At 42.7% G+C, this 26,356-nt stretch overlaps 2 protein-coding genes across 4 annotated transcripts; one reads left to right on the top strand and one right to left on the bottom strand.

The window, feature by feature from the left end:
* Positions 1-6: 6 nt before the first annotated feature.
* Positions 7-18,352, bottom strand: gsk3ab (glycogen synthase kinase 3 alpha b). 2 transcript variants are annotated; one of them, XM_046044105.1, is made up of 12 exons: positions 18,154-18,352; positions 17,551-17,656; positions 17,260-17,445; positions 9,850-10,037; positions 9,477-9,560; positions 8,988-9,098; positions 6,452-6,582; positions 5,954-6,158; positions 5,424-5,519; positions 4,412-4,598; positions 4,162-4,239; positions 7-2,866 (listed from the first exon to the last, which is right to left on the bottom strand). In XM_046044105.1, exons 3-12 carry the CDS (start codon positions 17,432-17,434, stop codon positions 2,799-2,801), a joined length of 1,323 nt encoding a protein of 440 aa, XP_045900061.1. In that variant the 5' UTR covers positions 17,435-17,445; positions 17,551-17,656; positions 18,154-18,352; the 3' UTR covers positions 7-2,798. The 2 variants fall into 2 exon arrangements, with proteins under 2 accessions (XP_045900061.1, XP_045900060.1); XM_046044104.1 differs by lacking the exon at positions 18,154-18,352 and having other exon boundaries at positions 17,551-17,709.
* Positions 18,110-24,396, top strand: znf526 (zinc finger protein 526). 2 transcript variants are annotated; one of them, XM_046044101.1, is made up of 8 exons: positions 18,110-18,420; positions 18,801-19,298; positions 19,439-19,608; positions 20,578-20,673; positions 20,793-21,595; positions 21,703-21,838; positions 21,938-23,569; positions 23,776-24,396. In XM_046044101.1, exons 2-8 carry the CDS (start codon positions 18,989-18,991, stop codon positions 23,947-23,949), a joined length of 3,321 nt encoding a protein of 1,106 aa, XP_045900057.1. In that variant the 5' UTR covers positions 18,110-18,420; positions 18,801-18,988; the 3' UTR covers positions 23,950-24,396. The 2 variants fall into 2 exon arrangements, with proteins under 2 accessions (XP_045900057.1, XP_045900056.1); XM_046044100.1 differs by having other exon boundaries at positions 18,110-18,295.
* The last annotated feature ends 1,960 nt before the right edge of the window (positions 24,397-26,356 follow it).

Raw genomic sequence — 26,356 nt, forward strand, 5'->3', positions numbered from 1 at the left:
ACAGGAACAGTTTCATCACTTTATTAATGAGTTTAATTATTTATACCAACAAACAAAAACTGTCTCTCTCCCACCATCCCTCTCTCTTCATCATCTCCTTAATCCAACCGTTCTGTTCCCAACCATGAGATTCTACCCTCAGACAAGGCTGATAAAAGAGCAGGCTCACAGCAAATTAAAAACAAAGTGTGACAGATCAGAAGGAGGGGGGAAAAAAACATTAAAATAGCACATTTAGTCAGCTCTTCATTTAGGAAGGAGTCAGGAGTACAGAGAATAATGTCCATGGTCTGCCAGCACACATACATTCCCTGCAGCTAAGTTATCTGTGAAGCATACACACTTGTACTAACAGGTCAAACCTGTTAACACTCATACGACACACAGGAAGCGAAAACAGACACGGTCGGACACAGGAGATGATACATGTCAGTGGACAGATTCATTATTTCCCCTCTCCTCCAGACAGACAGACACACCAGGTGATCCCTCCCAACATCGCGACCTCCATAAACCCAGAAGCTTGTAACATTCCCTTCACATTGAAGTTAAATGGAAAACTGGATTTCCACCTGTTGGCTAGCATGTGCACCTGCATGCATGCATACATACACGACCACTGATTGGAAACCACACACACACACACACACACACACACACACACACACACCCACCCCGACGTCTGGATTTGAGTACAGTATCTTGGATGTGAAATTGTTTTGCATGTGACATTGCTGGACAAAACATTTGGGAAAACAATAACGACCCAAAAAAAACAAACAAACAAACCTTCAATTTTACCACCCGAGTGGAAAATAAAAGATCCCCGTCCCCTTCCAAAAAACACAATACAATAAATAAAACAGTTATGACAACATTTATGGGGGAAAAGGGAAAGTCGTAAAGAGAGAAATGGAGGGAGAGAGAATAAATGAAACATTTTGTTCTGTGTTTCCCCTCCTGAACCAGGGACTGAAATGAAATCGTATTTACAGACTGCGACTGAGGATAAACAGTCCGGCCGCTGCTGAGCCGGTCTACTAGAGAGAAAAAAAAAATTACAAGAACAACAATATAATAACAATAATAACAAAAATAACAAAATAAAATAAAAGGTACTTGATATTTACAGTTTAGCAGTGAAAAAAGGAGGAGGAAAGAGGGAAAGAGAAGGCAGAGGGGATGAGGACAAAAAGATATGGAAGGGGAGGCTCCAAAAGCTGTTGGGTTTCAGGGGTTCGAGCATCATTTCTGGTCAGATTATTACTGAGATTAGTGGAAGTAACAGTGTGGTCAACTTGGGCTGAACATGCACATTTGCGTGGTGGAAGAATGAAAACTAGTCCATGCGGACAGCGGCTGCGTACATCATTCAAGATCAGTTCCTAGCATCATCACAGGACAAGAAGAACATGATATGAGTGTCACAGGTAGGCTGTTTGGGAAGGGGCAGAGAGGGTTTTAAACAAATCTCTCACAAACCAAAGACAATTCATTCATACTCCTCCCCCTGCACAAACAATAACTGTGTATACTATCTGAAATGACAATGACGAGCCAGGTGAGCAGTGAAAGCGGCCAGTAGTCTCTCTGTGCCCTCTGCACCTGATGTCACCATAATAAAGCTAATATGAAACCTAACACCGCAAAGTGACATAATTAATGAGGGGACTATTCACCCTACAGTGCTGGGCAGCTGTGTTTATGAGACACATTGAGGCTTCTGGATAAGATGCAACTGGAGACCCAAACCAACGGCTCCCTCTGTGTGAAGTTATGTTAACAGCTGGACAGGACACGTAACTCGCCCCTTTGCTTCCCCTCTACTCCCTATGGAGATGTGCAATACTCACTTGAAAATTAATTAACATGAAACGCTTGGTTTCCAGCTTAACCAATGAAAACAAGAGCTTATACTGAAGAAACTGAAGATGTGCACTCTGCTCGTATAAAGCTCCCTCGCATTCACATAAAAGGCAGTTGAGGAGCTAATATTCAAAAAGGAACTGTAAAGACAGGCTGTGGTGCCCCCCTTTGTAATAAAATTTAAAACCCACCTCTTATCTAAAATGACAATGAAAAATCAGCCAATATGTTCTGTCTGGTATCAAACTGGGAGATTTTAAAAAAGTCTTCACATTTGTTCACCATTGGGCTGGGTGAACTGACAATACTTGAGTAGAGTTCAGGGTAGAAAATGACAAAAGACACCAGTCTACACAGTGTGTTGTACAAGTGTGCCATTTTTGACCCTTCTAAGGATGATTGTCAATATTCGTCAGGCCTTAGACGTGGCCCTCATTCTCAACTCTGTAGCCAATCAGGACCCCCATTCAATGGCACCACGGCCACACATAAAATTAGCTAATGCAAATAAAATGAACATAAAAGAGGGATAAAAGTCAACTGTAGATTATAATACAGAAAATCCACATAACATGTACAACCCCCCTCCTCATCTCCAAACTTCCTACGCAACCAAATAAAGTTTCTTTATTTAACAGGCCAGACAAGGGCCACATGGACTGCAGCTTAAAGTTAGCCCAAGCTTGGCTACCTAAATGTCCCTAAAACAACCCCACTCCCTCCCTGAAGCTAACACACACAGAAATCGCTTTCTATTGAAAATGGTTAAAAATCAGGGATAACAGCAACGCTGTGTTTGTGTGGGTGTGTATAGTTATTCCTTTTCTATCTTAAGAGTTTGGAGCCAGGAGGAAGGTTGAGAGGGAGAAGAGCAGAGGAGAGAAAAGGAAAAGGGGGAAGACTAAAAGAAAGGATGACAGAGGGATGGATGCTCAGGTGCTGTTGTTGATGGACCCAGGTGCTGAGCTGGGCTGGGCGGAACTGTCTGACACACTGCCCTCTGCAGGGAGAGAGAGGGAGAGCACACTGGTTACCACCACCAAGATTATCTCACAGAAAGAATTCACAGACATATCCTGCTCTAAAAGCAGAGTTTCAAAATGGGTCAGAGTTCAGACTGTGGTAATTCTTAGTTTTTGGTCAGGGTTATATAGGCCAGAAATTAACCATGTTGGCAAAAGACACTACTTTTTAACTGTTAGCTGAGTATCATTGGACAATCCAAATTGAGTGTTACTTGCAATTAGGGTTCAAACCGCAAAGCAGTAAAACCCTATTGAGCTTTTGTTGGTTTATTATCATCACCACCATCGGCTCAAGTTGCTGTTAACGTGGAATGAGCTGGAAATGATGTGCAAGTTCTTCCACAGAAATATGAGCCCAATCGGCTTTCATGGTGGCGCTCTAATTAAGGCCCAAAAATGAAATTTTGGAAAGGATCTCATGTCACTTGAAATTTATCAAACAAGTCTAGCTCAATATGCTCTACAAAATAGCCTCTTGGACACTAAATGTCAGTCATGATGGACTTTTGGATGTGAAAAAGAGTACAATGAACTTTTTGGATTTTGAAGCACTGCAGGAAATGAGCAAGATTGGATGAAAAAAACATGGCCGCCATCAACCAAAATATCTTTGCAGGGCAGGGCTTAGCAGGAAATTGGCCATAACTCAATAATGATATCTCCAGTCATCATAAATCTTAAAAGATATCATCAGTCTGTGTTTGAGAAAACCACACATGCCAAAACAGTGTACCTCAAAATCCAGAGGACAGCAATTTCACCAAGTTTGGTATGCATGCTCTAAGGGCCAAGTATCTAAAAAATCTGAAGTGCCATATTGACTGGTGCAAGTCGGCGTGGCCTATCACATATTTGCTCATTACTCAAGATGCCTTTGAACAATCCTGACTGACTCACACCATCTCCTCAAGATACACAGTTTCAATAAAATCCAATGAAGGGAGGACGAAGGGCAGAACTTTGAGTGTGCATAAAATACAATGAAGAAAAAAAAAGTGTGTGATTGGTCTCACTCTTTCAAAGAGAACTAAACCAGTTAAAGTGGCTTTGCTCGGCTTTGAAGCTTGAAACCTGTTTGTTGCTGCTCACGGCTTCAATTTTGGGTAATTGAGATGCTTCATTCAGTTGAGCAAAAAAGGGTTTGAACCCAAAATTGCCACTTGTGACTATATTTATTTTGTAAATTCATTCCAAATCAAAAACTATAAATACATGCAGAATGTATAAATAAAAGCCCAGCATCAAAAACATTTTATGTTGTGACACATACCATGTGAGGCAGGCGATGTCTGTGCACGAGCGTGAGGAGGAATGAGTGTGGAGTTCAACTGGGGCTGGATAGACAGCTCTGAAGGAGCAGAAAAGGCAAACAAATGTTTAATCACTCATAAAATTCCTTCATTGCAATGACATGCCAAACCATGAGCAACAAATTGAAGGTCATCAGAGGTCAAATACAAGAAACCTATAGTGGAGCAAAAAAAAAAGAATGAATGATGATAGTGGGCAGGTAAACTGACCGATGGGACTGAAGTTGAAGAGGAGGGGCAGTTCTCGTCCACTGGGCAGGCGGGTGTTGGGCTGGCGCAGCTCATCAAAGAAGGCGTGCGCACATGCCTCCAGGGGAGACAGCCTGGTCACCGGCGTGTATTCCAGCAGTCGAGAGCAGAGGGCGATGGCCTCTGGTGGGGTACGAGGCTTAAACACCTGACAGAAGAGAGAAATTTAGGGTTCTGTATTAACATACTCCGTGTGACCATGGCAACCATAGAAACTACAGGGAGGGATAAGATACAGGAGCTGATTTTCCTGTATCAAATTCCCCCGAATGATACACCAGCAGAGAACAGCCAGATCAATAAGGAGAAACATATAGGAGATATTGCTCCAAAGTGTTTGTTGTTTCATAGTCTGATTATCCAGTCTGGGACACTAAGCAATATTTATGATAATAGTTAGCAAAACTTGGCATCATATTGCTAATAATTTCCTCTATAACCCACTTTATTTAGCTGCGTGATTAGTTTATACAGGTGCATCAAAACATTTGAATATTGTGGAAAGGCACATTGTGAGCACCAGAAGCAGACAGAGATTAAAAAGATCAGGTGTTGAGTAAATGAGCTGGTTAGAACTCTTCTCAGGTCGACAATTATGCAAAAGATACGCATTTTGAGATACCAGAGTTTTCATTTTTCATGAGCTGTAACCGTCTCTTAATTAATCATCTAGATTAAAACAAACAAACAAAAAAAAGGGCTTAAAATATTTTACTTTATGTGTAATGAATCTAGAAAATATATAAGAATATACAAATATATAAAAGAAAGAAAGAAGTATGGACTACTTTTCTAATCTGAAAACAGACTAGTCTATTTCTATGTTGACGTAAACCATCAAATTCCAATTTCTTATTTTGGTGTTTTCTTGTCCCATAAAGGGCAAAAAAAAAATCATATAAACTCTAAAACCTCATACTGATGTGTGGATAACGGCTATCCAGTATTATATTCTCCAGTAGTGTGAACATACCTTTGTCCAAGGGTGTGCTTTGATCTGTGGGAATTTGAACTCTGTGTAGTTAGGGTTCATCTCCCTGATCTGCTCCCTTGTTGGTGTCCCCAGAACCTGACAAACAAGGCAAGTGTGAAAAGTTAATATTCATCAATATTAATCACAATCATTGGTGTATCCTGCAAAATGTGGAGGAAGGATTATCAGTGTGGATGATAACATAAATACCCTTTGTTATATTAAGTGTACAGCTTGCATTTTCCTTCTGGATATACTGTTCAGTTAATAATATCTGTATTTTAAAATACTATATTTAATTTAAGTACACATGCATTGACTGGTGAGGTAGAACGTAGCATAAACTTTGCTTACATGAACCAATCAATCAATGGATGTGTCTTTTTCCCTAGTTCTTATAAATGCAGAACAGTTTCTTAATACCCAAAGCCTATACTGACAGTAGTTTCAATTCCAAACTATCTCTTTTCATCTAGCAGCTTGTGCCATCAGTTGGCTTTCAGCCACTGTCTGTAGTACCCCTACTGTACCTTGATGATCTCTACTAGCTGGTCCACACCACTGTCCCCGGGGAAGATGGGCTGGCCTAGCAGCAGCTCAGCCAGCACACAGCCGGCTGACCAGATGTCAATGTTGGACGTGTAGTCGGTGGCACCAAAGATGAGCTCTGGGGCACGATAGTACCGTGAGCAGATATAGGACACATTCGGCTCCCCCCGAACTAGCTGCTTTGCACTAGGAGATGGTAGAAGCAAGACAAGGCAGAACAAAACAGTTGAGGAGGGCAGTGCCATTCAACATGACACTTTCATTTCTGTGTGTTTGTTTTCATGAAACCACAGCATGTTAGCTACCAAGACAGAGAGGTAAGAAGACATATGACAGATCAACACAGGGACAGTCAAAGACTGAGAAAGAGATGGCTACACAAACAGACAGCCAACTAAACACGCACGCTGAGACACAGACATTCACCACAATGGAAAGAATGATAGACAGAGACGTCCAGAGGCAGCTTTGATACTGACCTGCCAAAGTCACAGAGTTTGAGGATGGCAGTCTCTGGGTCCACCAGGAGGTTCTGGGGCTTGATGTCTCGGTGACACACGCCCTGGGAATGGATATAAGCCAGACTGCGGAACAGCTGGTACATGTACACCTGAGGGGCGACAGAAGGGGTTGGCATAATGCCCAACAGTGTATAACAACTTAGACAGAATCATACAGATATTCCAAGAAGAAAGCAAAACAACATTTCAGGACACCAAACTTCACTAATGTCACGTCTTTTCTTTGTTCTCATGTTTAGTCAGGTGATTTATGGCTAACGGGGAGGTGTCTAGCTCAGTGCTCAATCAGGGTTTCTGCAGGGTTAGGGTTATTTTTTCAGTACTTCCTAGTAGTATATAATGTCTGGTTGTTACAGGTCTGATGATAATGACAGAAATCCCAAAACAGAAGGATTTATCAGCCTCTTGCGAGTATAGTCCGCTATCGCAACATTCCCACTTTTAGTTTATAGATGTATAATGTCTCCTGATGGGCTGCAACTGGATACAACAACATTTTATAACTAACATTACTGGCTACAGCAGGCAAAAGAAAATATTTCAGATTTACGTAAATTAAATAGAGACTTTTTAATAGTGTGTTTAGAAAGTGAATTCAATATTTTTTTACCCTGTCCATGAATTGCATTGTATAAATTCAGACATTATAATGTATACGATCCAGAAATTAAAATTTCATTGTCATTTAAACTGGCACACAGTACGTGTGACCTTAGCCGACCCAGCTATGGCAGTGGTTCCTAGCCTGGGAGTCGAGACCCTCCACTAGATCAAAAAATAAATCTGAGAGGTTGTAAGATACTTTTTCGTACAGAAGAGAAGAAAAATATTGTTCTGCTGCAAAAATATAGATTTGTTGAGTTTTCTTTAACCTTAGCTAAATTCTTGCAAAAAAATGTTTAAGGAGGCAATCAATTTTAATCTCACAATTTGTAAACTAGACATACATAGATGTGTGTGTGCATAGATTTTCACTTCTACATGTGCCTTAATTTTGTTTGTGGGTACACTATGCAAGCAGCTTTGTAGCATCTGATGAGGCGCTTCTATAACACAACGATGAAAAAAAATTCTCTAGGGGTTATATGAGGATGGTTACAATCCTTATCCAACCCCTATTTGTCTACACATCCTAGGTCAATGATGTCATCCTTGAATAAAAATTACTCACACAGTTAAGTCTGCACCCATTTAATGCGTTTGTGGAATGCAGGCGGTAAGCATCTTAATATGACAAATCACTGTCATCATCACCATTATCGTCATTATTACCCCCATGATGCAGTGACAGCAGGCCGGCCACAGATTACAAAATGATTACAGACAAGATGACTGAGAGATGATGGTTAAAAAGGGGGCAGCGAGAGTGAAGAGGAAAACAATGAGAGACGTGGCGAAAAACATGAGACTCAGGGGAGAGGGAGGGGGAGAAGACGACCCCGGACATGCTGTGATAGAAGTGTGTCGCTGGAGGATGGAGGGATGAAGGAGGAGAGAGAAAGCAAGAGAGATCAGTATGCATCTCAAAGCCACATGGGAAGCTGAGGTAGGGAAATGGGCCATGAGACAGCTATAATGTCCTCTCTGCTGCTACAAACACAGTAAACACACAAACACTCTCTAAAACGAGCACCCTTTTAAACAGAGAACCAAGTGTATTGCAAACAGATTCATTCCCAGGGGACCATCTTTCCCTTTATGTTTTCATAATCCTTGAACAGTGAGCTGCATGTGGAAAACAAAACTGGAAAATACCTACTGTTTATTACTTCCACAGGCAATTACTGAACAAAATGTTACTTTCAGTTTCCACGAGTTTCTTTTAAAAATGCTAAATAACTGATGAAATACTATTCAAAAGACTGGGATGAAATATTTAAATGTAATCTCTTATTATTTGACACAGAGAGATAATGACCTAGCATGGAAACCAGTCATTAAAAATCAAAAAGTACAAAATCAGACCCATTCATCCAAGTGAATATATGATCCATATTCCATGTCAGAGTTGCAGATTGTGTCTTAAAGTCTCATCTTTTTAGAATTAAATATTTACAGTAGTATAATTCAAACCTCGAAAGCACCAAGAGCAGAAATTTCTACCAAAGATGGACAATTCTCCAATGTCTAAAGCAGCTGCCTTCCTAACCGATCGTACTGTCAAAAATTAACGAATGCAGATTTACAAGTTACAGCCAAAATTCATTCCAGATGCATTAATCCCACACCACCACCTAAATGTACTCAGAAATTATGTCCCTTCTCAGAATTTTTAAGATGAACTGACAGAAGTGAAAACATAACATCTGCAAACATCTGGACTACAGGTTTGTCTGTAGTCAGAAAGACCAGATACACCTTTCATTTATGGTACATGAAAAGAAGAAGTCATCCCTGAGTAACTGACTTGAATTAACCTTATGATGCCTTTAGTCGCATGGTGAAAGCAGTAAGGGCAAAATGCCCAGGAGCACATCCAGCGTTATCTACCCACCTTAACATAGATGATAGGGATGGTGGTCTTGGCCTTGTTGAAGTGCCGAGCCACCCTGTACACTGTCTCAGGAACGTAGTCCAGCACCAGATTCAAATACACCTCATCTTTCTGGAATGAGGGGAAAACAGGTAAGAGGACTGCAATAATTAGGGGTGGAAAGTGACATCTACTACTACTGTAAATCTGATGTTATGACAACAATCCAATCTAAAATAATATATTGGACTTCACATGGGGTGAGTAAGTTAACAATTATAATTAGTTATAATTATTCTAGGTGACTGACAATAAGATAAGTTAAACATTTATGCTTTGCACTTAACATCTCACATGAATACTTGGCTGCAAGCAATGATTAAACAAACAATTACATTGTTGTGTCTATGAATCACCGTTGGTGCATGCACCACTAAGTCCTGGGTGGGTAGTGCTTCATCTAGAAACTTGATTCCTACCACATAAAATCTCAAGTCAATGCATACACACCTTCTCTCCGCTGGAGTAGAAGAAGTAACGTAGCCTCACTATGTTGCAGTGGTCCAATTTCCTCATAATTTGCAGCTCCCTATTCTACAATGAAGAAAGGAAAAAAGAAAAGGGAGAGAAAAGCAAACATTGGGAATTGAGCAAAAATATGACTTTCATAGCAAACTGGCGCACGGTGTTAATTCAGGACAATTTCAGAATATCATCATACTCAAATCCACTGAGTGAATGAGCAATGCTTAGAAAAAAATATACATTAAGTCATCTGCGTCTACCAAAATCCACCACAACATTCTTTGAAGATGCAAAGCTCCTATTTAAAGCATTTCACTTACTGTAATTATCTCAGAGAGTCAGCCTGTCTTAAGCATACCTTAAACCTCTTGTCTTGGAGAACTTTCTTAATCGCCACCATCTCCTGGCTTTCGATGAGGCGAGCCTGGTAGACCACTCCAAAGGAGCCATTTCCTATAACCTTTATGTCTGTGTAAGACACTTCCTGTGGGCGATCAGGGCCCTGGCCGGGTGTGGCTACCACGGTCGTCACTTTGCCGCTGTCTCCTGTGGATGAAAGCACAAATATACCTCGTCAGTAATAAAAATGTAAACATCCAAACATAATGTAATGAAATCATAAATGGCATAACTAGCAGCAATGTTTTTCATGGATACATTGATGTTCTGATATTTGAGAAACACACCCACTCCAATACAGCCTTTAAACAAGTGTCCCTAAGAGAGGGAAGCTAAACATCAGAAAGCACTGCGTCCTTCTCTAAATGGTTGTGACCTATGTGGTGGCTCCCCAGACACTCCACTGGCTGGTAATGCACTGTTGATACTTATTTCCCACTGCTCCCCTGGGTGAAACTAGCCTAAACCCCTTTCATATTGGAAAAACACAAGTAGTTCAGGTCTACTGAACCAGCGTTCCTTCTGAGTTAAATCAATTCATAAGAGACTTTAGTCAAAGATAAATCCCTTGTCGCACAATTACCAGAGACTTGAGTCTACAAGAGTATCCCAGACATATTACCTATGTAATGTAACCTATGATCAAATAAAGAAAACCAGTAAAACGTGTTTGTATTCCTGGCGGCCAGCTTCATTATTTTGCATACCCAATTCCTCCACCTGTGGCAAATTTTTAGAAAGTTGTGAAAGTGTTGCTCAAACTCCAGTAACATTAAATTCTCATTCCAACCCTCGTGTGACAAGAGTCACAAAGCCAGGCCAGGTGACGTGCGTTAGCCCGTTCAGATTGCAGGTTTTATCTGCGTCTCTGTCGATCTGAATAGATTTTTACTTTCCCAATCACAGATCCAGCCCAGCACCTCTGCAATCTCAATTACCACAATGTCTATATTCCAATAATATAGATATACCCCAGAGATGAGTTGACATAATCCCTGTGTACGAGCCACTTAAGAAAATCGTTGCATTTGGTCATTTTTTTTAATGTAATCATCACACTATGGATGTTCTCCTAGCACTGAAGTGTTACAGGTGGACTAGGCTATAGTTATATGTTTTGCTATTATGCTTTCCTTAAGAGCTAAAGTACAGGTAGGTATATTTGCAACATGTGATTGTGGCATACACATGTTTAGGCATGGTGCTAGGAAAATGTAGAGAAGTCTGCAACACTTAAGACTGATATAGATATATATATATAGATATAGTGTAAAATTGTGTAAATAGAAACGGGACAAAGTCTGAGACAGACCAGGACGAGATGTAACTTTTGGATAAGAAACACCTAGTGACGTTGTGATCTAAACCTACAAATAAAAATAAAATAAACCTACCTCATTCAAAGTTTTCCCTGCCTCCAGGACATGAGTATACTAGTTGAATTCAAAAGAAAGTTGACTTTAATTTAATCGATCATCACCACTCAAAACTAAGACGTTTTTCTCACTAAGTGGCCCTGGAAACATAAATATAGTGGCCCCTACAACCCTGACCACATTATGTCCACATAAGAGGACAAGTGAGATCTCTAGAACTTACCTTAGAGAGGATTTTACAGGACAGAAGAAATACTAGGTGTGTGTTTTAAACTAGTCCAGCAGTGTCACTGTCAGCCTACGTTTGACCTTGTGGAAATCAGGCAAAGTGAGATGTTCAAGATATAACTAAAACTGACAGCTCTAGTTTGGGTCAAGTAGCTGCTCAGTGTTTCATGCCCGTGCACGTGTTGGGTCAAGAATGATTTGACAAATTGGGACCAGAAGCAATGATGCTGGGAGGGGAAGAACAGTAGAGAAGAGGCCCCGTTGCCAAAAGGCTTGTCAGAGCCTGTGATAAAATTGCGTGGACAGTAGCACACCCAAAAGTGCTACCATTTCCTGGGCTTGCTCACTTCGCCTGTCTCAACAGGACCCCTCCTGATCTCTAGTAAGTCTCCAAAATGGAGTCAGACAATGAATTTTGGGTTCTCTCACAAACTGACAAACCAAGACAGTAATTTGGCTTCATCACCTGCTATTCCTCCCTCTATGAATACATTTACTTTAACAAAAACATGATTGGATGATTGCGATACCAAAAAAAACAACAATTCACTTTCCTACTTTTGCAATTTTCCATGCAAAACCTTTCCACGGTTAGCAGTAAATAGCATATCCACATGATTGGCCTAGATCTGATCTCTACCCTAAGGTCAGCAGGAAATATTCAGCTTTTGAGATCAGTCACTGTGTGGTTTCTGCACATTCCTGTATTCCAGCTACACGATACACTGTTCCTCTGTATTTCCTTTTAGCATCACTTTCATACTCTTTTTAAACAAGTCAAGTCAGAGGGGAGCACATTAAATATGGAGCAGCTGTGGCATTATAGTCCCTTGAATAATGAATGCAAAGATGAGCACTCTGCCCAGCTGTCAGTGAGCAGCTTTGGTTTCTGATACGTCAAAGCAAGCCTGATGAGTAAGTGAAAAAGGGTGAGCACAGTGACATTCATTACACCCACACTTATAAGCAATTATCTGGAAGCTAGTTTGTAAGTGAAAAACTCAAGCACATTTTTAAACTTGATAAAATGATCAGCAACTACATGATACATTATTCTATCATTAGTGGCCTTTAGGCATTACAGCAGTACCGTGTTTGACATTGTTTGAGGATGGCTTTACACAGGGTGTGGTGTGGATAAATCACTCGAAAGCTATTGGTGCCTTTTAATCCATATGTCTACATGTTTCCCCTCCTCCACAATAGAAGATGCTTCAATTGACCCGACATCAGAGCCACACTATATAGTGCATTTTACAAATAACTTATCAATGGTCTTTACATCTGCCGATCAAAAAAACTACATTGCAGACATTACTATTGTAGTTTATGATCTTGTTTCACACCACTCAAGATGGCGCTCTTGCAATCTAACTTTTTCTCTTCCGTTACCAATTCATACCTAAACTCAGGATATCTGTCGATGCCATGTGCCGATCCAAAATGGTGCTCTCTTTCTCCTACATTTAAAATCTACTACACTGCGTTGAACTCACTGGGATCATCTTTATGTGATATGAAGTGAGGCCAGAGGTTGCCCTGGCACTAAATGAAAAGTTGGAAGCCCACTAAAACACTTAATTTTATAATGACATTGATAAAGAAAATGTATTTCATGTGGATTGGTCATGTCTTCCTTCAACGATTTGAAGCAAGGGCAGAGGCAACTAGGATTTTAAAGGGTGTGACAGGATGTAACTACACGTAAAAAAACCACAGGTCCCAGTAAAATATCTCCATACCTTTGAAATGAGTAACTAGTCGTAGGAATACAAATTTTGAGGTGGACCAACTTTGAAAACAACATGGGTGCCAAGCATAGACTATATTAAAGAAGTAGACATAGTCACAGTGACATAACCCATTGGTTTGTAAACTGGCTTTGAAGTATCGAATTTACCATGTTAGCCATTGCAATTTAACCAGAAGTGACCATATTTGGACAACTTGAGGGGAGCTGGGGAGGGAGATGCATTGCCTAACTGGTCGCCATGCTAGTGACTTCTTATTTACAAGGTAGTCGTTCTCTAAAGACCTACGCTTTAATCATGTATTGTAGTCTTAATGGGACCATAATTTACAAAATTGAACATGCTTTACTGAATAAGAAGGTTTCTCGTGTGTGAAAACACCAGAATGGGAGTGGGGGACCAGCAACGCTTGAGTTATACGGCATGTGCTGTAAACCGTCGGCTACCAAAGTGCTCCTATTATTAAAACCTTTGTGTCCATAGCACCAAGAATTGAAAACTGTCAAGTGTAAATTCCTCAAATTAGACTACTTGCACAATGTAGTGTGACATATAGCCTGTTTTATGAACTGCATGTGTGCTTACTTCCGGTCTACTCCTTACAGTGCCGTTTCATCCTTATTCTAGCCACTTATCACAGTTACTGTTCATTCGGACCAAACACAAAGCGAGGGTTAGGGGCGGGGCAATTACATACAAGGCCAATGCAAAGGTATTCGAGCGAGCTGCAAATTTTAAACTCGAGCAAAAAAGTTCCTAGACGCTGTGTTGCGATAGCCCATCAGCGCCAAGATTGTCCGGACGTCTCCGACGGCTTCAGAGCATTGTTTGGAGAGGACCAGGCAGAGTAGGGGAGTGAATCACTGCTGGCCGACAGACAGCTGCTGAGCTACGTAGACCTGTGGAGAGAGCCAGGGCAGCGCTGGAGCTTTCAGACATATAAAACACCCACAGTTGGATGGATTATCCTCTGACAACTACGCCGTTTACCTGCAGGAAGAGCTCAGAGTTTACTGCTTTTATTAAATTAACTCGTTACTTTAATTTTTGGGATTAAAACAGTGATTTATCTTCACTCACACTTCTCAGCAGCGAGCCACCGTGTGTTTTGCGGTTCCGCTGTTGTTGCTAGTGTCTGTGGGCAGCCAGAGCTCTGTGATATTACTACTTCATACTTATATAAAAACAGGACAAAACTGGACATTACTTGGAGCAAAGGAAAGCGAGGAAGTTGAACTACCTGGTGAGTCCAGAAAATGTGTGTCTGTTACGTGATTCCAGCTATCGTTGTACTTTACTGTGAACAACTTAGCATAGCCCTGCTCAATCCAAACTCCATTCAGAAAACACACATTTTCAAAGTTGTTGTCCTGCTCTCTTGCTAGCAGACGTGACAAAGCATGAATTCACATGTTAAACAAATTGGCATCATGTTGTAGTTATTTTGGCATCATTTTGATCTGTTTATTGCAACTAAATCACAGCCAAATGTTTACTTTGGGTTTATACCACTGTAGTAATAGCAGGTTGCATTTATTTGCATTATCGCGTTGTTTGAGAGCAGTCCCCTGCAATGAAAGCGGCGCGAGGATTAAATTTGCGTTTGGTCTGAATGCAGTTAGCATTGTACATAGTATTTACTTAACCATTTATTGTATATAGTATTTTGATCATTCCAATAGCCTAATCACCTCAGTGTTTTTAGATTGCGAGACAGCTTAGCCAGTCAGTTAGCCTAGCTGGCTACTAAAGTGAAGAAAAGCTTCAAGCTTATGAGGAGGGCCTTCATCTTTACAGGGTTTTGCTCAGTGCCTCTTTTCTCTTCATCGGCTAAGTTTGCTTCTTTGAGCTTTCACAGCCAAGGACAAGAACAAGCTGTGGGCTCACGAAGCCTATTGTTACTCTACACTTCTGTGGTTTGTCAGTGAAGTCTCGGTTAGTGACAACGTCGTTGCTGGAGAGCTTCAGGGAAAAGTGGGATATACATCACATTACATTGTCCAAGTAGAGAATAGAAAAAAATCATTGTTTTGGTTTCACTACTAAAACTCGTATGATATTGCAAGTAGCATCAAATCATTTCAATGGATACCAAGACCTTAAGAATCAATTTGTGACTGTTCTAATAACTTTACTTCAGTGATTTGCATGATCACTAAAGGCTTTGATCAGCCAAAATGGCTATATATTTTCTTCTTTCTCCGTCACCTCCTACTCTCAGTGTAGACTTATGTTTTTCAATATTGCTGAAGACACCGTGTAGTTGTTCCCATTTTTCTGTCTCTGTCATCAGTATAAAGTAGTGATTCAACTATGGCTTGTTAATGCTACCTGTTAATCATAAACAGCTATTCCTTCACTGCTGCACTTAAACCATTGATCAAATCACTGTTACATAGTGCCAAGTTGTCTGACAACAGTAAACAGAGGTTAATAGTGACATGTGTATTGTGTAATTGCAGTATTGGTAAAACAACAGAGAGAAGAGTAAGCAGAAGCAGAAAGTGTTTTTCTAACATTACTGCTACAGAGCAGCATATGGCCACATACTCGGTTTTAATCAGAAATACTTTATTGATCCCTGAAGGGAAATTCTGTTTTTTCATGCATATTAAAAATCCGAGGCATCTCTGACACAATAACATAATTTCACAGAGTGTAAGAGATTCTGATGATCAAGACTGAGCCACTCTGAAAACTGAGCAAGAAAGTGAGCTTACATTCAAAAGCAATGAATGTGAATGAGTCACCTGATGAAGATCTGCTGATTGGCTGCATGTACTAAGTTCAGCAAAGACTTACTACACAGCAGCTAGAGTCAACTTTGATCTTTGGCTTCCATTAATTTTAATGTTTAGTCATTACACCTGTTCTAATAATCGGTTTTTGATCAAACTTTGTCCTATTTGACACACGATCTGCAATGCTATTTTCTTCTGTCTCTCTCAGAGTCTGTCCTTCTGCACACCTCTGTCCAACCCCACAGATCTTCAGCCAACAACTACCGCTGCATAGCTACATGACCCCTGAGCATTCTGCAAGTTCTTGACATCACACCAACAAAACCAACTGGAGGGACTTTGCTGCACAGGCGTCAAAATGGTGAAGGGAGTAAGCATGTTCAACCATCAGTGTAAGAGCAGACAGCATACTTAAGGGAATAATGGCTTCCTATAAGGTGTAGAGAACTCAGAACTTGTCCTCCACCGGAGGGTTACCAACACAGTTGCACAGGCAATGTGCCAAAAACAGGTTTGCCAAACTGTTTCCTAAATGCTAAGCTAGAATTCTCACTTTCCTGGTGAAAGATGATCTAAGATGGATCTATATACTGGAGCAGCTGCTTAAACGACGCATATATGCTATCATGTATGCATCCAGGTGAACAGTAAAATATTGTTAAGGTCACCATGCTAGATAAAATGCAGCTAGTACTCAGTAATTTGAGATATTGTCAGTGAAAATATTTTCCATTTCTTCAGGATAACATTAATTACTACGAGAATACTAACAACACTTGTTTGATTAGACCGAACCGAGGACGTCGGCTAAAAACTTAGATCAGATCATTTAAACCTACTCTTTACAAATGTTAGCAAGCTAGCTAGCCTTCACATCTGATTTTAATAATGAATATATTATAGCGTCAGCTAACACCAACTACATGCTTGGGTTACAATGCAATAATAATGGTTAGGTAATGACATAACTTTATTTACCGTCGAAATACAATGGCTTAACAGTTACTTCCAAGCCTGCCAACAGCAGCTAACGATAAAGTTAGCTATGCGATAAAAGCCCTTGATCGCAGTGGTTCCTCAATGAAAAACACCGCTAACGTTAGCAGGTCAGCTAACTTAAGTTAGCTAACAGCAAGTTGTTAGCTGGTTAGCTCCGCGGCAGTGATCGACATTAAACCCACTCCGACACATTTCTTCACAAATAACGTTCAACCCGAGCTATTGTAATAACATGAAAGTTGGACTAATGGTATAAACATTCAATAATACTTACTAGGCAGTTTCAAATTCCCAAAGCTCGTCGAGGTGCTTCCACTGGCTTGTGAAGCCCCAGTTTTTCCTGTCGAGCTTCCACCGGCTACTGCTGATCCGGCACCGGCTGCAGCGGACCCGGGAGCTCCGGGAGGCTCAGCGAATGAGCTGGTCCTGGGCCGCCCGCTGCCGCTCATATTTGTGTGAACTAAACCCGGGGCAAGGTTGAACGTTATTAGCAGCCAGGCCGGTACAGACTTAAGCTATATAAACGTGTGTTTTAATATTCGATATAAATTTAAACTACACTTACAGCGTTCAATACAGGTTGCCCGTCTCCCCCTTTCTTCCTCTGTAGAACAGTGATGGTGGGGGGACTGGGGAGTTGACGCACAACGACGTAAAGCTCGCAAGGGTGTCTGGGAAAATGAGTTGTTAGTGGCTTCGAGTCAGCGCTATCAAACATTTGACATCGAATTTACGACGAAAATCGTAATTTACAGTGCTTAAAAACTCACTACCACTTTATAATTGGGTCATGGACATATAGCTAACACATTATTAACAGGGCCAACGTTGCTTTTTAAACGGAATAAAGTAACGATGTAGATAAGCCTAACTTATTCTGTAAAAGACAGACATCCACCAAATCACACAAAGTAGCTAACTTAAAATTACATACATTAAAAATAAACTTTTAATTTTAATTTTATTTTATTTTAAAAGGGCTCCGGGGGAAACAGTCCTCCAACACTCGATAAAAAACTACAATTCCCACGAGTTAATCACAGTTGCATGACAGTCAGTCAGTCTGTCCAATCACAGACTCTGAAATGTCAAGGCTACCGCAATGGGTGGGTCTTCCTATCACAAGAATGGAGGCGATCGGTGGGCAAACGTTTCATTACACGCTTACAGTTGTAATTTCTCACGGATCCGTATCCCATTTTTGATTTCCATACCACAGATGGTGACAAAAGGACTATCAAAAGGCATACACTCGTGTGAACTAAGAATGATGACTACACGAGGGACTGTCCAACGAGAGTAAATGAGAGGTAAGGAGAAAGAAGGGCCCGCCGTCGTAGCCGGAGAGCTTCGGGTAAAAGTGGGTAGCGCCGCCTGACGGACCGCCCGACGAACCGGGGAGCCGCTGTCAGGAAACCGCGGTGCCGAGAAACAGGTCTGCAATATCGGAGGGAGCGCCGCCCACAGCTCTCCATATGCCATCACACACTGTAAACAAAGATATGAATCACATTTGTGAGGGAAATCAGACAATGATTTAGTGATGTTCTGCTGAGTGGTGGTCGTATTGTTATCAACAGAGGGCCCTCATTTGGCTAACGGATAAAAAATGCGGTGTTTGTTCGCGGGATTGTTCCATAATATCTCTGTGGGAACACTGCTGGGTCTTTATTTTGGTACAAATACATGACCGTTGTAGTTTTGCGTTAGATGAGAGAAACACTCAATTCATATTTGATTGCTACTACACAACTGCTGATTTATATGTTGATATTGTTCAGTGACGATGTCATTTTGATTTTTTGTTTACCACAGGTGTGATCTTATATTGGCCTTCTGGATGACAACAGTAGTCTTCATTCCTTCACTGGACACGGCAGTGGACCTTCAGTTTAAGGCTCACCACCTCATCACCTGTCAGAAATCGCCTTTCATGACACACTTGCAACCTACATAAGTCAACACACACACACACACACACACACACACACCACAGTACCACCATGGCCGAGCAGCAGCAGCAGGAGGAGGCAGAAGGTGTGTATGTGGAGCACCAGTATATGTGCAGTGAGTGCCATCAGCTCTTCAACACCCTTGAGGATGTGCTGATCCACCAGCAGATCCACACTGGCCAAGAGGGGGAAGGAGAAGGGGAGGGAGGGGAGGCCATGACCTTCCAGGGTGTCACAGAGATGGGGCAAACCCAGCAGTACCAGTGTCTGGAGTGTGGGACCCTCCTTGTGAACCCAGAGGAACTGCTGCAGCACCAGGAAATGCACATGAGAGAGGCTGGGATGGAGGTGGAGCGGCAAGGTGAGGGATCTGATTGTATTTTGAGCATCCATTCACATTAATGGCATTTGCACAAGATTCATTTTTGTTTTTTATTTGCATAGCTTTTAGTCATAGTCACTTAAGATACAACACTAACTGCGTATATGACTGTTCCCCAGAGCTGTGTGAGGTTTTGGAGACTGAGGAAGCAGGGTCGGAGGCTCAGGTGTCGGGACCGGTCCAGTACCAGTGTCTTGACTGTCTGGCTCTGTTTGACTCACCTGACACCTGGCTGGAGCACCGGCGGACCCACAGCAGGAGTAGCACACACAGTAGCACAGAGACCATGGTAAGGGACAGACATGAGAAAAATTCTACTTACTAATGACTTTAAATAAGGATTTAACGCTTGTTCTAATCTGGAAAGTAGAATCCATTTACCTTTTCCTGTATAACTACTAAGTAGTTTTTTCCGTCAGAATTATTGATAATTTAATAAGCCAACTGGTGCAGATTCTCACAATGTGAGTAGTAACAATGATTAATAAAACTTGCATATTGGGCTACAGTAGTTCATTAAGTAGGCTATATTGTGCAGACTTATTCACACCCCAGTGCTAGATTTATGTTTGCTAATGCAATTATTTTAAAAGATCAAGTGCATTCTCATTTATATTGGGTGTTTTGTCCTAGAGTTTCAAAGCAGAGTTACTGTGCATCATGAGACGTGAGAAACATATTTGATACACAAACCAGCAGACACTTGGTAATACTGGATCAAATCGTATTATAGAGGATTGAGGTTGATGATGGAACGACTAAATCTGCGCAATAATACTGGTAACAGCAGTAAATTTACACTGTGCTTAGTCATTCGTGTTGTTTACAGCCCAACTTATCTGTACAAATGGAAAGAGCAAACTCTCTAAAACCTCTGGAAGACACTTTGTAAATTGTTTTCGGGGACAGATAGCCCATGACAGTTTTTGACTTTGTATTCATTTCATTTGCCATTCAGCATTCAGGTCGCTTCAAAGTAAAACATGTATCTCAGTGACTCTGATTTGGTTTGTGTAGGCTGGCACAGATTGCTTGCGCTGCGACTGTACTGTAATTCTCAGAAATACTAGTTTGAATGGGCGTCAGGGCCAAACAGCAGACATCCAGTCTCCAAATTATCTGATAATCAACTAAAGAGATGATAATAGATAACATTCTAAATAAAAGAGCTATTATCAAACATTGCTTAATTTCTTAAGTACTGCATCAACTAAATATAAAGATGTAGTAACCTTTGTGTTTTTGGCCCTTGCAACAGGAGTATGTGCTACAGCCTGATGGCACAGTCACTCCACTGAACAGCATGCAGAACTACGTGCTGAGTGAGCAGCAGGCTGGGGAGATCTTGGCACAGGTACTTCAGTTTGTAAACACCTCACAACAGAGGAATACATATGAGAACTCAATGAAAGGGAGTAAGGTTTCGCTGTCTTTAGAATTTCTTTTCTGTACGATTCTGTGTGTATTTTCCAGGTACTTGCCCAGCAGCAGCAGCAGCAGCAGCAGCAGCAGCAGCAGCAACAGAAGAAACGCCAGTCCGTTTCCAAACTTGCAGCACACTCCCGTTCCGCTCTGCTGCCTCCAGTGACACCGACTCCCGGCTCTGCCACCATGCACCTGCAGATTCTCACAGCTCAAGCTCTAGCAGACAACTCCACCACTCCCAGTCAGCGCCGCTCTAAGCTGCCCCCTCTGTTGCCTGCCGTAGGCCGAGGCTCCTCTGCAAAGCTAGGGGTCCTGGAGAACGGTGTCCAGAGACTGGAGTTAAGGTTGGCCCCCGGTGTCCAGGATGACGGTCAGCAGCTGCAGCAGCCAACAGAGATGGTGGTCATCCACCCTTATGAGTGCTCCGAGTGCTCCCTTCTCTTCCAGACCCCAGAGGACTTCCTCCAGCACCAGGGGGAGCACTTCCTGGGTCAGGACAAAGAGAGCGGAGAGCCAGGCGTCATGAGTGGCTTCGAGGAGGTGCGAGGGAGGGAAGAGACTACAGAGAAGGTAGAGGACATCAGGATTAGAGTATCGGAGAAGAGGGCAGCTGTGTGGGCCAAGCCCCAACAGTGTGAGCTCTGCAACCGCACCTTCACCTCCGTCAACAGGCTGGCTGCTCACAAACGTGTGCACGAGCAGGGCACGTATGAGTGTCTCGAGTGTGGAAAGGTGTTCAAGAAGGCAACGTCTCTGCAGACACACATGCGCACACACTCAGGCGTGGCCAGGTACCTGTGTGTGGACTGTGGCAATGGCTTCACCACTGAGATGACTCTTATCGTGCACAGGTAAGACTTACCAACAGCAGCCAAGATAACAGTGAGACACAGACAGCTGATATGAACCTTTGATTCTGTTCCTGTCTGTTTCATCTTTTCCTCCTGGTGTCTTGCAGGAAGTCCCACACTGCAGACCCCCTTCACAAGTGTCAGTTCTGCAACAAAACCTTCACCAACATGACCAAGTACCTCTACCACCGTAGAACCCACCTCAACCGCGATTCATCTGGCACCCCCGCCCCAGTCTCCATGGTATTAAAATAAGCATGTCCCCCCTCCCAATTGTGTCCACAACCTCAAGTTAGTATGATGTATAAGTTTGATTTATACATTGCCTGTTTCCTTCTCTAGATCTCAGCTCCAAGAAGAGCACCCCTCTCTGCTCTTGCCATCCTACAGAGAGCAAGAGAGAAGAAGAATCCCCACACTGATAAGGGAGAAATCAATCTGCTAGCCCCTCTCACCGAAGAGGAGATGGAAAAATTGGCAGAAGATCCAATAAAAACTTCTCAGCACCAAGTGGAAGGAGGTGGAGCGGAGAAGCAGGGGGAGGACAACAACATGGAGGTGTCTGCCCTGCTTGAAGACAGCATGGATGACCCCCAGCAGATGGAGGATGCCACCTCCAAGTGTGGCTTAGCTACAAACCCTGCGGTCCTGGATAACACTGGCGTGGGAGTCACATCTGGCTCCGCTGACTCAGCAGAAGCTGCTTCAGCTGCATCATCAGACAAAGCCCCCTTTTCCTGTCGTTCATGCTCGAAGACCTTTCCCTCCCAGCTACAGCTAGTTCACCATCGACGCAAGTCCCATGTCACTGAGCGCAGCTTTGTTTGCGGCATCTGTGACAAGTCTTTTAAGAAGCAGATCCACATGCGCAACCACATCCGCACTCATACCGGTGAGCGGCCCTTCCAGTGTTCTGACTGTGGCAAAACCTTCTCATCTCTAGCCAATCTCATGAGGCACAATCTCATCCACTCTGGTGTGCGACCCTACCGCTGTGATGTGTGCCACCGCTCCTTCTCACAGTCTTCCAACCTCCGTCAGCACAGCCTACTGCACTCCAATGCTGCAGCGCTTTGCTGCCCGGACTGCCCCGCCACCTTTCGTTGGCCCACCAAGTTAGCAGCACATCGCTACACCCAACATCCAGGGGCTCCAGCCCCTTTCCCATGTCCTCACTGCGAGGCTGGCTTCCTGACCAGGAGGCAACGAGACAGCCACTGTCTGGAGCGGCACCCCACCCTGTTGCAGGCTGGTACAGGGGTAGAAGTGGGCAAAGAGACCGACAGCCTAGCAGAGTTAGGCAAAGATCTGACCTCAGAGCCCTCCACCTCAACCACAGTAGAGACAGAATCAGGGGATTCAACTAGTCTCTTGCGGGGAGGTTTAGATTGCAACATTTGTGGGAAGAAGCTCAATTCTCCTGCCAATCTGCGACTTCATAGACTGAGTCATTTTGCCTTGGGCCCTGGACGGCCACGGTGCACCTCGGGGAAGCGGCCCAAAGCCCACCAGTGTCCCGTCTGTGGCAAACTTTTTGTGTCTTCCTCCGGAGTTGCGCTTCACCAGCGAGTCCACACCGGTGAGCGCCCCTTTCCTTGCCAAGTGTGCGGCAAGCGCTTCCGTCAGAACACACACCTACGAGAGCACCTGCGCACACACTCTGGTGAACGGCCATTCCGCTGCGAGGTGTGCGGGAAGGGTTTCATCCAGAGTATGCACCTGGCTGAACATCGTCGAACACACACAGGCGAACGGCCGCATGTATGTCCACAGTGTGGCAAAGCCTTTAAAACCTTCTCCAACCTGAGAAACCACAAAAAGACCCACGCCAGGCAGCAGAGGCTGGATGAGGAGGCTGCTGCCCAAGCTGCCATGGAGACCAGCTCTGCTGTGGCAGTAGTGGACGCTTCAACAGTGGACCTGGCCAACGGGCAGCCTCAGCTCATCCAGATCCAAGCCTCTGATCTCCAGCAGGTCAGAATGTAGCTCCAAATCACCTCTAAAAACTGCCATTTAACAAGCACTGTATGAAGATAACATGAACTGGTTGTCAAAGTGGCTTAGTCCTATCTTGTCAACTATTTTAGGTGAAAGCTTTGAGTTTAAACTGTTAAAATTAGTGAAAGGATGACATTTAATCAGCGCCTGTAAATGAACTAATACTGAATTGTTCTTCTTAGGCACAGGGCACGCCGACTATCATGTGTAATGAGTTTGGGGAGACCATAGCCATCATTGAGACGAGCGAGGGTGGAGCGCTGCCTCTGGAGCAGGCCTTGGAGATCTATCAAACAGCTTTGGAGAACGGCCTCGCCATGGACACAGTCTCTGTGGATGGGCTGCAGCTCCTCTGAGGACTGGAGTTTAAGTCGACAACAAACAGAATTTATTCTGGTATCGCCGAATTGATGTTTAATACTAGTCTCAGTACTGGCTGAAACAAAGCTTTCAGTTCAGAGAAATGATTTACTGGAACTGGAACCAGATAATGAGCTGGACAAGAAGCTATAAAATGAGAAAATGCTTATTAAGTTCAGCAAACAGACCAAAGTTTGTCAACTTCCCTGTTTTTACAGAGCTGAGAGGGGTCCATATTCAAATTTATTGAAATGATGCATACTAAAATTAAGGATTTGGCATTATGAATAACAACCATTGGTTGTGCCTCAGATGACATATGTACAATTATCATTTATATGAAATGAATGTGATTTTCCTTCGGTTTCAAGGTTTAGTCGTGCTGTTGAAGCAAAGTACGCTGTTGTAAATAGGTGAAATCAATAAATGTTTTTTCAAGGTGATACATTTGTAACCCCTTCTCATTCAACACAACCATACATGAAAATCCACATACCTAGAGTCAACGATGTACACTGTGGAGATGTGAACTTCATTTTCCTGAGCTACAACCCCAATTTCCAATGAAGTTGGGACGTTGTATAAAACGTAAATACAAACAGATTACAATGATTTGCAAATCCTTTTTAACCTATGTTCAATTGAATACACCACAAAGACAAGATATTTAATGTTCAAACTGATATTTGCAAAAAACAAAGTTTCACTCACTTTGAATTTGATGCCTGTAACGTGTTCCAAAAAAGCTGGGACAGGGGCATGTTTACCACTGTGTTACATCACCTTTCCTTTTAACAACACTCAAGCCTTTGGGAGCTGAGGACACTAATTGTTGAAGCTTTGTAGGTGGAATTCTTTCCCATTCTTGCTTGATGTACAACTTCAGTTGCTTAATGTCATGGAAATTATATTCCTGGTAAGGGGTTGCGCAAATGATGAGTTACAACCAACCGTTGTCTTTGAAGAATTTATTAAGAGAACAAACAGAGAAGTACTAAAACACATATACAGCTGGTCCAGAGACCTGCTGCCTAGGGCAGCTTCCGGCGTCTAGCCCCCAGCAAAGGGATCCATCATCATTTACACAATAGCCATAACGAGAATAGTAATATTAAAAGATCATACATAAAAGATTAAATGTAAGAGGACACTATTTTCTTCCATAACACTCAATAGTCTGGGGTCTCCGTTGTCCCCTTTTGCAATTCATAATGTGCCACACACTTTCAATAGGAGACAGGTCTGGACTGCAGGCAGGCCAGTCTAGTACCTGCACTCTTACTACGAAGCCACGCTGTTGTAACACGTGGAGAATGTGGCTTGACATTGTCTTGCTGAAATAAACAGGAACGTCCCTGAAAAAGACGTTGTTTGGATGGCAACATGTGTTGCTCCAAAACCTGTACCTTTCAGCATTAATGGTGCCTTCACAGATGTGCAAGTTACCCATGCCATGCATGGGCACTAACACCCCCATACCATCACAAATGCTGGCTTTTGAACTTTGCGCTGATAACAATCCGGATGGTCCTTTTCCTCTTTGGCCCGGAGGACACGACGTCCATAATTTCTAAAAACAATTTGAAATGTGGACTCGTCAGACCACAGCACACTTTACTTCAGTCCATCTCAGATGAACTTGGGTGTTGTTGATATAACGTTATGGCTTCCGCTTTGCATGGTAGAGTTTTAACTTGCGCTTGTTGATGTAGCGACAAACTGTGTTAACTGACAATGGTTTTCTGAAGTGTTCCTGAGCTCATGTGGTAATATACACACTGCTCAAAAAAATAAAGGGAACACTAAAATAACACATCCTAGATCTGAATGAATAAAATAATCTCATTAAATACTCCTTTCTTTACATAGTTGAATGTGCTGACAACAAAATCACACAAAAATTAGCAATGGAAATCAAATTTATCAACCCATGGAGGTCTGGATTTGGAATCACAATCAAAATCAAAGTGGAAAACCACACTACAGGCCTGATGTCCTTAAAACAAGTCAAAATGAGACCCAGTAGTGTGTGTGGCCTCCACGTGCCTGTATGACCTCCCTACAACGCCTGGGCATGCTCCTGATGAGGTGGCGGATGGTCTCCTGAGGGATCTCCTCCCAGACCTGGACTAAAGCATCCGCCAACTCCTGGACAGTCTGTGGTGCAACATGGCGTTGGTGGATGGAGCGAGACATGATGTCTCACATGTGCTCAATTGGATTCAGGTCTGGGGAACGGGCGGACCAGTCCATAGCATCAATGCCTTCCTCTTGCAGGAACTGCTGACACACTCCAGCCACATGAGATCTAGCATTGTGTTGCATTAGGAGGAACCCAGGGCCAACCGCACCAGCATATGGTCTCACAAGGGGTCTGAGGATCTCATCTCGGTACCTAATGGC

Source organism: Micropterus dolomieu, linkage group LG03 (assembly GCF_021292245.1).
Source record: "Micropterus dolomieu isolate WLL.071019.BEF.003 ecotype Adirondacks linkage group LG03, ASM2129224v1, whole genome shotgun sequence".
NCBI lineage: Eukaryota > Metazoa > Chordata > Actinopteri > Centrarchiformes > Centrarchidae > Micropterus > Micropterus dolomieu.